The sequence below is a fragment of the Rhinopithecus bieti genome, unplaced genomic scaffold (assembly GCF_001698545.2).
Source record: "Rhinopithecus bieti isolate Rb0 unplaced genomic scaffold, ASM169854v2 scaffold_15146, whole genome shotgun sequence".
Lineage (NCBI taxonomy): Eukaryota > Metazoa > Chordata > Mammalia > Primates > Cercopithecidae > Rhinopithecus > Rhinopithecus bieti.
In genome coordinates this window covers 1,361,205-1,373,702 of record NW_016808195.1, presented here as the reverse complement: position 1 = coordinate 1,373,702, position 12,498 = coordinate 1,361,205, and the positions used below count along the sequence as shown (strand labels likewise).

The following is a 12,498-nucleotide window of genomic DNA, read 5'->3' as shown; positions in this document are numbered from 1 at the left end:
GTTTCACACCTCTACTTCTCCTGGTTCACTAACAGAAGAGGTTAAAGGTTGGATTTATTCTGCCATGGGGATGATTAAAATTATGCATTGCTATGAAATCAAAAAAAATTTTAGAATAAAGGCTACTTATGGCAAAATTTTTAAGACCAATAAATGTGTCATCAGATAACTAGGAGAAGAATCATTCTCTCCCTCCCATCTTATATTCTACATCATTAATACATCATATAATAAACTTATATATGATACTTTATATCTTTATAAATATAAAGATATAAAATATAGATATAAATTTTATCTTTCTATATAAAGATATAAAATATCAATATAAATTCTATATCATAATAATATAAATATTAATTGTGGCTTATTCTGAGAAACTGCTAGAAAACAGGTAGGGCCAGGAAAAGAATGAAGGCAGCATAGTCTACAACAACAAGGGTTGGCAAACTATGGCCTGCAGGCTGAATCCAACCCACGGCATGTTTTTGTATGGATACTAAGAATGATTTTTCTATTTTTCAATGTAAAATTTATAAAATACTAATAGCCTTTCAGCAAGAATAACTGTTCAGTTTTGCTTCTTGGCTCACAAAACCTAAAATATTTGCCATCTGACCCTATACAGAAGAAGTTTGCTGAACTCCCATCTAAAAGATAAAGCACTGGGGAGAGTTTAGCTTCTGGGGAAGGCCTCGCTATATAAAGCTATCTGTGGCTACTTAAATTAAATCGAATTTCACCAGCAAAATTTCCGTAGTCACATGCGGTTACTAGTTTCTGTATTGGACAGTGCAGATATAGAACATTTCCCTCATCACAGAAAGATCTTGAACAGTCTTGGTATACAAGGAGACCGTGTGGGGGTGTGTGTGTGTCTTTCTATGCCTTACCTCCAGTTTCCTGAAACAACTCAGTTCATTGAACAGGAACTCAGTGTGACTAAATGTATTTCAAAAACATGAGTCAATCTCATTTTTCTACACTGAGAAGCAAAGCAGAATATCATCCCTCTCCTTGGAAACCATTGACAATTTCTGATGATTTCACTGTCCAAACTGTCCAGTTGTCTTGATATGGTTAGTATTTCAAGTTTGACTGGGGGAAGTGTGTTGGCCCTGGAATCTGAAAGATCTGAGTTCCATTTCTCCTGGGTCCTTTCTCTAGTGGAATTACCCTTGCCAAGTCTCTAAGTTGCTCAACTTCTCCATTTGCTGATCAGTAAAGTTCATTGTAACATTTGTGAAGGCATTTTTTTTTTTTTTTTTGAAAACTGCCCAAGTCTCTTGATTACCATTATATCCCCAATACCTAACGCTGTGCCTAGAAAAAAAAAGACAGTAAGTCCTATATTTGTTGAATGGTAAAGAAAATGGTGGATGGACCTATTGTCCAAAGAAGAAAGTACTATAGCAATGACTTTCTATAGCACTAATGTTGAAAGGATTCAATTGTACATAACTGGGGACACTTTAGAGCTACCTCATTGTCACTGAGCAGTTGAACCAAAAATACCTCATGACCTCTCTTTCAGGTGATGGAGCAAATGATGTAAGCATGATTCAAGCTGCTGATATTGGAATTGGAATATCTGGACAGGAAGGCATGCAGGTATTGTTCTCTGCAACTGTTCTTGTTTCTTCCTTCCTTTCTTTGGTCCTTAGTTGACATATAAGGAAATCTCCAGAGTGTTGGAGAAACTTCTCTCTGAGAACTTCCACCCACATCCAAAGTTGCAATGCCCTCCGTAAGCAATGACAGACATAAGGACATTGGAAATCATTTTGCAAATGTACACTTTCATAGTGTCAAAATTCAAAAAAGAAGAATACTAACTTGACTGCTAAATGTTCCCATTAAAACAGACAACATTTTGTGTTTGTGGGTTTTGAGCCATTAACAATTGTATTTCCACCACCAGTGTAAACATTTGGCACTGCTTAAATTTGTTGATGAGGATAGAGAGCATTGACGGGAAAGCTGCAGAATAGTTCTGAAATGTTACCCTTTGGCGTATCTCCTATATGCTAGCAATCTGTTAGACCAGGGGTATCCAATCTTTTGGCTTCCCTGGGCCACATTGGAAGAAGAATTGTATTGGGCTACACACAAAATGCACTAACTATAGCTGATGAGTTTTTAAAAACTGCAAAAAAAATAAGTCTTATAATTTTGGGCCACATTCAAAGCCATCCTGGCTTGCATTAGACACTTCACATTTAGGATCTCATTGAACTTTAATAATCATCACACCCTCTAATGGATTGTTATCCATTTTTTAGATTGGGAAACTGAGGCACAGGGAATTAGACCAAAATTTATACCAGGATTTACAAACAGGCATGTTCAGTGTTCATGTTTTCAAAAGAGTACTATAAACTGTTTCTTGTTCTGAGTAATCCCAGGGGCAGAAGACGTATTTCAGCTCCAGGTAAAGCAAGAGCTATCACTTAGCTCCATCTGTGAATGGAGCCAATGGCCTGCCTCAAGGGGTGGTGAAAGTGTTCAGAGGATTGAAAATTGCTTGAATAGAACTCCCTTCTCTCTGGTTAACCATCGCATCCCTAGTACAGTGCCTGATACATAATGGGCCACAGTCACAGATGGAGCTAAGTGACAGCTCTTCCTTTACCTGGAGCTGAAATACGTCTTCTGCCCCTGGGATTACTCAGAACAAGACACAGTTTATGGTACTCTTTGAACATTCCTGTTTATAAATCCTGCTTGCTGGATAAATGGATGCAGAGCCACCTTAGACCACTGATCCCTTCTGATCTGCCCTCCTTGGATTCTAGTGAGGTTTGGATTTCCCAGAAGGGAGGGTGGGGTGTCAGAATCCAAAAAGCTACCCAAGAGTGACCACAAGGGGTCTTCAGGACTCTGCTGGCCACGGGCCTAGACCAAAGCAACGCCCTTGAGAGAGTCCCTCTGGGACACTGGCAGCCATGGATGGAAGCTGATGTGTCTGTTCTCCCCTCTCAGGCTGTCATGTCCAGCGACTTTGCCATTGCCCGCTTTAAGCATCTCAAGAAGCTACTGCTTGTGCACGGCCACTGGTGTTACTCGCGCCTGGCCAGGATGGTGGTATACTATTTCTACAAGAATGTGGTAAGTAGCCTGTGGCATCCTCCCCCCCAGGCCTTGGCAGTCCTTGCCACAGGGCCAGATCTCCCCCTAGCAGTGGGCAAAGCACCTCAGCATAAAAGGAACGAGTCCGGCTGGCATAGTGTTGGATCTTGAAACTGTTCCTTAATAGCTCTGTGACCTTGAGCTAGACTCTTCACTTTCTATTTTTGTGAAGTTATTGGTAGAATTGGCAATGCTGTATGAAAAGCACCTGGCACACAGAGGGCAGCATGAATGACTACTAGTGTAGACTCTGGAGTCAGACACATTGGGTTCAAAATCCAGATTCCCATATGTGGCAGTGTCCCTAAATCTCAGTTTCACCATCTATAAAATGGGGGGTGGTAAGAGTACCTTTCTCATATATTTGCTATGAGAACTAAATGAAAGCTTGCATATAGTGATTAGCATATCATAATCGTCTATAAAGTTAACCATTTTTGTTATTGTTGTTGCTGTCATTACTCTTAGAGTTAAATCTCAAATGAGATTTTCTTATTGTAACAAAGAAGTATTTGAAGAGCTAGTCTGACTTGTATCTTAGATTTCCTCTCTATATAGAGCCAGCTCAATGCAAGAGCTACACCCCATGCCTTGGGAGAGTGAAGATGAAAAGTACCTCATAGAATATAAGGCTGGAGCCCATGGCTTCAACTTGGGATTTGTACATCACTTCAGTGCCCCTGGCTTTCTTTCAGGGAGTTTCTGGAGGGCAGGATACTAAATAAAATATCTACATGGCAAAGATGTTTGAGGTGAAGAGATTGTCTGCGTAATCTTACCTGACTCCAACATGCTGTATGACCTTGAAGAAACTGAAGTGCACAGAGATTAATTAATCTTTTCATCAATAATATGGGGAAACTATGATTCTATGTCAAGAGGCCTTAGAGTCAGAGCTCTGAAAAGCATATAGCCCTATACAAATACAAACAATAAGTTGTGTCTCCTAAAAACTATGTTGTTTTCTGTCTTGTTGATGAGGTCCCAAAGCAAACACATACCAATTGAGGTATTAAAACTGTCAGAAGACTCTTGTTTGAAAAACCCTTTATTTACAATGAGTATAGGAAGAAGTCAGAACATTGCTATACTAATGGAGGGAACAAAAGACTGAGTTTTTCATTATCTAGTTCAAAGGCTTTCAATAAACTCCAAGATCCTCCAAACAGAATTTGACTCCTCTTTGCATAAGTGAAAGGGGAGGATTAAGACCAAGGTGATGGAAGAGAAACATTAGCCAGGTAGTAGCTACAAAATTGCATGTTTTTTCCTCTTGCTCCAGTCTCTTTCAGACTCTGACACAGTCACTCTTGCTCAGGAATGACTTCCTGTGCAAAGTTCAATGTATATGTAGATAAACAGCATGACAAAAAGTAATGTAAATTCAGTCAGCTCAATGGTAATATTATCTCAGCAAGTCTATGCAAACAAGTCACTCCATCTGACTTGAAACTCACTTTGAGAGTGAAAGACTGTTTACTTAGAATTCAAAATGCCCCTGTTTAATTTTTTTGGCAGCTCAAGGAATAATTCTTTTCAATAAGCACAGCCTCTTCTCTGCATTAAATTTGTGAAATAGGAAAGAAAACGTTTCCAAGCAGCCACGCTTTCAAAGCTTAAATGATATTTATTTCCAGCCCAATGCCATGCTCAAAATTGCGATACTGATGCCACATTATTTCCCTGTTGCAATTAGAAGGTGGAGAACTATGACTTCCACATCCGAAACCAATTTCAGAGGGGATTAAAACCCGGCCTGCTCTGAAATTTGAACAATGAATTAATTACTGCACTGTAGCTTCTTGAGAGAAAGAACAGGCATCCAATCTCAGCAATGCTGCCACAGGGTTCAATGCACTTCCTGCAAGGTACAAAGATCCCAGTTAAGCAGAAGTGAAAAACAACCAAGATCTTACCAGGGCCTCGGTAGGAAAGAAGCACTCTGTAATGTTAAAACTCCAGGATGGGTGTTAGCATAGAGCTAAGATTAACTACATCGATTCAAACAACAATTGAATGTCTGCTGTGTGTTGGGAACAGGGCTGAGCAATGGGTATAGAGCAAGAATCAAGCCAATCATGGCCCGCGTGAGGCTTACTGTCTACATCAGGTCTCAGGAAGCTTTCTCTTCAAAGAGCTAGATAATAAATATTTTCAGCTTTGCAAGCTGTATATGTCTAGGAAAGTCTAATTGTACAAGCCAAAGATAGGACGAGAAAGTTTAGAGGTGGTCAAAAAGAGAAAGAACTTTGAAAATTCAGATGCTGATTGTACCACTCTCTAGCTCTGAATTTGAGCAGGGGGCAACAGTATGTCAGAACCTCAGATTCTTCATCTGTAGAGTGGGCCTAATAATGTGATTATTGTTCATATCAACATGTGTGATATATTAGTACAATAACATAGTACTATTGCTATTAGCAATATTAACCTTGCAAGGTTGTTAGGACAATCTATAGTGTGTATTGCACATCCAGCGATGTACTATATGCTAATATACTGACGTATATCTCACTCCTGGCACATATAGAAGGTCAAATCTTACATCGATGTTACTACTAGTGGCAATATGTTTGTTAAAATAGAGAGCCCCTCCAAAATAACATTGACTCAGCAGTTCAGAAATAGGAGTTACAGCTTGAACACAAACCTGCTGAATGATTTCTTGCAAGACCCTTCACATCTCTGTGCCTCAGCCCCACATAACTGAGAAGTTCTAGTTCTAACTCCAGGACCAGCTGCTTATATGTATGACCTTGGTCAAATCACCAAACCATATCACAATATGGCAGACAATAACAGTGACCCAGCCCATCCACAAGACAGGAGATCTTGAGTGAGAAAGAGTTTTAGAAAAAAACGAACAACCTTTAGGCAGATTTTCTCATTTACCCTTCTGAGCTGCATGACCATTAGGAAAGTATAGTGAAGTCAACCTTCTCACGAGGTCATCATCCTACCAGGTGTCCTGCTCATGGTTCAGTCTTTCTATTACCCCTTTGTCAGTGGCATCTCTTTCTATTACCACTCTACTACCATTCATATTTCACATGCCATTGGTCTAAGTACTACTCTTCCCAGCTGACAAATGATGAAATGATGTTCAGAAAGGTTAAGCAGTTTGTCCAAGGTCACACAGCTAGTAAGTGACAGAACTGGGGATTCAAAACCAGGCCTCTCTGCCTCCAAACTCTGTACTTTTAACCACCATGGTACAGTAAGTCCTCACTTAATGTCATCAATAGGTTCTTAGAAACTGTAATGTTGAATGAAGCAATGTTATTCCAGGACTTGCCATACATCATTTTGTTTTAAGTTGCAGTTTCTAAGAACCTATTGGCAATGTTAAGTGAAGATTCACTATCCACTCCCCTTAAACAAGTTGGTGGAATTCCCTTCAGGTCCTGAAGAATGTCAGTAGCAATAGTAGTAGTGGTAACAGCGGTAGCTACTACTCCGAGGATTAGAATTACCTCTAATCCTTACATAACCCTGTGTATTATAAATGAGGAAACTGCCCCTCCAGCAGCTCCCAGAGGTCCCAAGCAGCAGCTGGTGACCGGCTGCACACGGAGTCCCACTCACAAGGCCATGCTCTTTGCCTGCAGTGCTATGTCAACCTGCTCTTCTGGTATCAGTTCTTCTGTGGTTTCTCCAGCTCCACCATGATTGATTACTGGCAGATGATATTCTTCAATCTCTTCTTTACCTCCTTGCCTCCTCTCGTCTTTGGAGTCCTTGACAAAGACATCTCTGCAGAAACACTCCTGGCATTGCCTGAGCTATACAAGAGTGGCCAGAACTCTGAGGTAAGGGGATCGGACAGCCAAGGGGAGGTGACTTCAGCTTCATACTAACCTCTACCTCCCCGCTGCAGGCATCAGAGAAAGAGCTATATGCTGGGGTCAGGAGCCTGCATTCTGACCACTGTTCCATCATTTCCTTTGAGTAACTCCTCTCTCTTTCCTGACCTGTTTCCCATTTGCTGTTGAGGGTGTTGGGCCAGACTAGTGGGTATTTTTAATTATTTCTTAATTATATCACACATTAATATGGGACTGCCCTAGTCGAAGGGGAAGAGGCATGCAGAAAGATCCTATACCTTTTGGCGGGCCCCTCCAGGCTCTGAGATGCATCGATAGAACCCCCAAAACCCAGTTTGGGAACTGTTGGGATTTATAGCCACTTGCTTTTCACTGGATAAAATATACAATGGTTCTGTTTTCATATTAGGGAAGGTAAAGCGTAGAACTCAAAATTACATGTGCTTTAGAACTTGCTGGTATCAAATAGACTAAGGCAGGCCTGAGAAGTCATCGGGTGGCATCCTAGGAGGTCCAGAGAGGCCACACTGCAGCCCTGAGTGATTTGGAGAAGTCAGACAGCATGCACTCCCAGCACCAGCAAGAAGCTGGATCAAGAGACTCCGGATGCCTCGAAGAGGGAGCTCTGGGAAGAGGGACTTTGCAATGCCAGAGAGTATCTTGCACCTGGAGGAAAGGAGGGCAAAGCCAGGTGTGGTGTTTGAGAGCTGGCAATTATTTATAGACAAACAGCAAGCCTAGTTGTAACCCAAAGACAAGAGGAGAGAGCAACACAGAAGCCCAAGCAGTCCAGATGAAGGGGGCATGGGTGGGAGCACGTGTTCATCTTGGGCTCTTTTAAGTTTACCCTTCCCATCAACGTGCAGGCTGCATAACAAAGTCCTTGAGTATCTAAAATAAGTTAATGAAGCAAAACCCAAAAACTATAAAGGTTTGACTTTTCCCAGGGAAGGCACAAAGATTGATGCCGGAGAAGCATTGTTTCTGAAGCTGTTGAGCTTCAGAAACTCTTGGGAACCTGTGATTCAGGCTATGATTGAGATCTCTCAGATGCCACTTAGACACTTTAGAATCTCTACACGTACCGAGTTTGTAGCAGCACTAGCAATAGAGCTAATGAGTGATAATGATGAATAACTGAGTACTTGCTAGGCACTGAGGCCTGAGTACTTACTAGGTACTAAGGCACAATTGCATGTAGTCCTCTTGAACCCCAAGGAGATAGACTGTGTTATTTTTGCCCACATTTCATGGAAGAAGAGACTAGTTCTCTGCACAGTTTAGTAATTTTCACAAGGTCACACAGTTAGTTGAACTGAAGTCTGTCACCCCCAAGTCTGTTCCTAATTACTCCATTCTACTATCACAAATACAAGAGGCATTGTAAGTATCTGGTTGTCTGTCCCAGCCACATGCAAGAAAGTTGCTTGCAAAGAATTGAGACTTGCTATAAGGGTGGTAACTATTGGTGTGTTCTCTCCTGGCAGTGCTATAACCTGTCGACTTTCTGGATTTCTATGGCAGATGCATTCTACCAGAGCCTCATCTGTTTCTTTATCCCTTACCTGGTAAGTCATATAGTCCCATTCTAATCACATAAATTGCAGAGAAGAACTGGTCCTTTTTATATAAAGTTCCAGACTAGTCGTGGCCTTCTGGACACTTTAAAGCAGAGGCTCAAACAGGTGGCCTGCAGACTACATCCAACCCAAGGTGTTTGAAAAGTCAGAACACTACCTAAACATTTTAATTTCTGCTGGCTCTTGAAAAACTGAAAGCTATATTTATACTGGGTCATTTTTCCCTTATAGCAAAAATCTGGACTTGACTTTGCAGTTGGGCTCACCTTGTGAGCATGTTCTCCAGTTTGCCTTAGTCTCTACCACTCCCCTTTGTCTTACACCTGCTATCTTCACTCATTAACTGTTTCCTACTTGAACACTGAAGGTATTTGAATTTACTACCCTTGATTTTTATACAGGCTTGTGCTTTGAAAGTCAAGGAAGCTAGCCTTCAGAGGCAGCAAGTTCTGACAATGAGATACCACATTATCTGAAAAAAGTAGCAAGAATGCAGATAGTAAGGGATACCAGCCCAATCTCAGTTTGATTCCTCAGTTTAAATGGTGAGAATTTAGGTAGCAAACAATATATGTCTTCTTCCTGGACCCAGGGAACAGGATGGGAAGCAATCGCCACCAGGTAAACACCGTTGCTTATCCAATCTCTGGGCTCCTATTCTTTCATAATTAGCGAGATGATGGGGCTAGGGGAGGCAGGGATCTTGTGCTTTGCTTGAATTTCCTGGCTTACAATACCTCCCTGGCCAGGCCTCTGCTTGGCTTTCCTGCTATATCTTTTGCCCTTGAATATGCTCAACAGACCTACAATATAGACCTCTTTGGAGTTCTACAAACTCTGTGTTCACCCTCAGTTCTGACCTTTGCTGGAACTGCATTTACCCTCTCTTTCCAAGTGATTAACTCCTCTTATTCTGGTCTCAGCTAGTATATCCTCTCTTCTGTGTTCCCAGGGTACCTTGTACTTGCCTCTATTACAGCACTTACTTCCTTAAATTGTACCACATCCACTGTGCCTAATAGAGTAAACTCATCATAGGCAAACACAGAAGTATCCTCAGCTGTTAGCATACTGTCTGAAGGGCTCTCAATGAATTCTGTCTTCATTCATTCCACAATGGTTTTACAGTCCCCATCTTGGCTTACTCCTGCAAACACCATTTCTAAATTAGTCCTATCAGTTCCTTTCTCATCTTGATCTGTTCCTCAGATCAGTACCACACGGATGGCAGCTGGGTACCTCCTCCTCCTCCATCGACAAACTGCCTTCATTGATGCCTTACAAACACTGTGTCAAAGCCAAAGTTTTAAGTCCACACACATACCTGACAATGCCTGTCTGTTCCTCCTCTGCAGACCTATAAGGGCTCTGATATAGACGTCTTTACCTTTGGGACACCAATCAACACCATCTCCCTCACCACAATCCTCTTGCACCAGGCAATGGAAATGAAGACATGGGTAAGTGTCCCAGAGCCCCTTTGGCTTGAAAATTGTGCTCCTGTCCATTGACTATACTCAAATTTCTGAACTGTTTCATTCTGTGTTATTGATCCACTCAATAAATACACACTAAGCTGCTACCTATGTCCTATCTGTACAGAGATGAAAGGGGTGAAAAAGATAAAATTCTGGCCTCAACTTGCTTTTCATCTAGCCAGGATGTTAAAACTAACAGATATAAAACAACGCGACAATTAGTTGCAAACATAGATAATATCAATTGATAAAAAGTTCAAGGGTATGGCCAGGCATGGTGGCTCATGCCTGTAATCCCAGCACTTTGGGAGGCCAAGGTAGGCAGATCACCTGAGGTCAGGAGTTCAAGACCAGCCTGGCCAACATGGTGAAACCCCATCTCTACTAAAAATAAAAAATTAGCTGGGTATGGTAGCAGATGCCTGTGTTCACAGCTACTTGGGAGGCTGAGGCAGGAGAATTGCTTGAACATGGGAGGTGGAGGTTGCAATGAGCCAAGATCGTGCCACTGCACTCCAGCCTGGGTGACAGAGTGAGACTCCATCTCAAAAAAAAAAAAGTTAAGGGGTGTTTAAGAGACAAGGAAAACACTGACCACTGACCATACATGCCTGAGGCTGTGTTAGGGAGGAATTCTCCACATTTTTTAATTTTAGGGTGAATGTTTAGAAACGTGCCTCCAGGTAACCATATCTCAAGCATATCCAAATATCACATTTTTAACATCTAAGAAGGCAATGTCACCTTTCTGATGAGATTCTTCTAGTCAGTAATAACTATAAAAACTCATAGCTTACAATTCTATGCCAGATGTCTCTCTACATGATTAGCATGTATTATTTAAACTCTAGAATCCTTTGTGTTAGGTGTTTTTATATTCCCATTTTACAGATTTAGAAATACGGTAGATGCAATAAGGTTTAACTTGCCCCCAAGCACTGCAAGATAGAAGCAAGTTTTGAACCCTGGCAGTTTAATGTGAGCCTCTAACATCTATGCTAATAGTGTAAGTAGATAAGATTGAATGGTACACAGGGAACACTTTGCTGAAAGATTTGTCCTTAGCCAAGCTCAAATGACTTTCTGGAAGCACAAGCATTAAAAATTTGGAAAACAGCCCCAAGTAGGCTCAACATGTTCCTACATTCTGCAATGGAACTCTCCACCCCAACCTCCCACCACCACTGTCACAAGCTAAAGCAGGCCATAACCAGCTGGGCAGTGGCTAAGGGCCACTCAAAGGTAGTTTTGGATCACGGAGTTCTCATTTTGAAAACCCCCTCTCCTATTCAACACAGTATTGGAAGTTCTGGTCAGGGCAATCAAGCACGAGAAAGAAATAAAATAGGAATTTTTTTATTCCTAAAATAGGAATTCCTATTTATCTTCAAATAGGAAGAGAGAAAGTAAAATTGTCTCTTTACAGATGACATGATTGTATATTTAGAAAACCCCATTGTCAGGGCAGGCGCAGCGGCTCACACCTGTAATCCCAGCACTTTGGGAGGCCGAGGCGGGCAGATCACGAGGTCAGGAGCTCAAGATCAGCGTGGCCAACATGGTGAAACCCCATCTCTACTAAAAATACAAAAATTAGCTGGCATGATGGCATGTGCCCATAATCCCAGCTACTTGGGATTTCAGGAGGCTGAAGCAGGAGAATTGCTTAAACTGGGATCTGGGAGGCGGGGGTTGCAGTAAGCCAAGATGGCACCACTGCACTCCAGCCTGGGCTATGGAGCAAGACTCCATGTCAAAACAAACAAACAAAAAAAAAAACATTGTCTCAGCCCAGCCCAAAACTCAGGATAAAGTCAATGTGCAAAAATCATAAGCATTCCTATACACCAAAAACAGACAAGCAGAGCAACAAATCATGAATGAATTTCCATTCACAATTGCTACAAAGAGAATAAAATACCTAGGAATACAGCTAACAAGGGAAGTGAAGGACGTCTTCAAGGAGAAGTACAAACCACTGGTCAAGGAAATAAGAGAGGACACAAATGGAAAAACATTCCATGCTCATGGATAGGAAGAATCAATATGGTGAAAATGGCCATACTGCCCAAGATATTTATAGATTCAATGCTATTCCCAAACTACCATAGACATTCTTCACAGAATTAGAAAAATCTACTTTAAATCTCATATGAAAACAAAAAGGAGCTCGTATACCCAAGATAATCCTAAGCAAAAAGAACAAAGCTGGAGGCACCATGCTACCTGACTTCATACTACACTACAAGACTACAGTAACCACAACAGACATATACACCAATGGAACAGAGCAGAGACCTCAAATAACACCACACATCTACAACCATCTAATCTTCAACAAACCAGACAACTAGCAATGGGGAAAAGATTCCCTATTTAATAAATGGTGCTGGGAAAACTGGCTAGCCATGTGCAGAAAAAAACTGGACTCCTTCCTTACACCTTATACAAAAATTGACTCAAGATGGATTAAAGACTTAAATGTAA

The 12,498-nt window shown here is 41.4% G+C and overlaps 1 protein-coding gene across 2 annotated transcripts in view; it reads left to right on the top strand.

Moving 5' to 3' along the window:
- ATP10B (ATPase phospholipid transporting 10B (putative)) overlaps positions 1-12,498 on the top strand; it is a 282,819-nt gene that overhangs the window by 241,049 nt on the left and 29,272 nt on the right. For both annotated transcript variants that reach the window (XM_017885730.1, XM_017885731.1), the window contains 5 exons: positions 1,535-1,611; positions 2,983-3,108; positions 6,738-6,938; positions 8,441-8,521; positions 9,889-9,993. In XM_017885730.1, the coding sequence (XP_017741219.1) occupies positions 1,535-1,611; positions 2,983-3,108; positions 6,738-6,938; positions 8,441-8,521; positions 9,889-9,993 (590 nt within the window). The remainder of the gene's footprint in view (positions 1-1,534; positions 1,612-2,982; positions 3,109-6,737; positions 6,939-8,440; positions 8,522-9,888; positions 9,994-12,498) is intronic.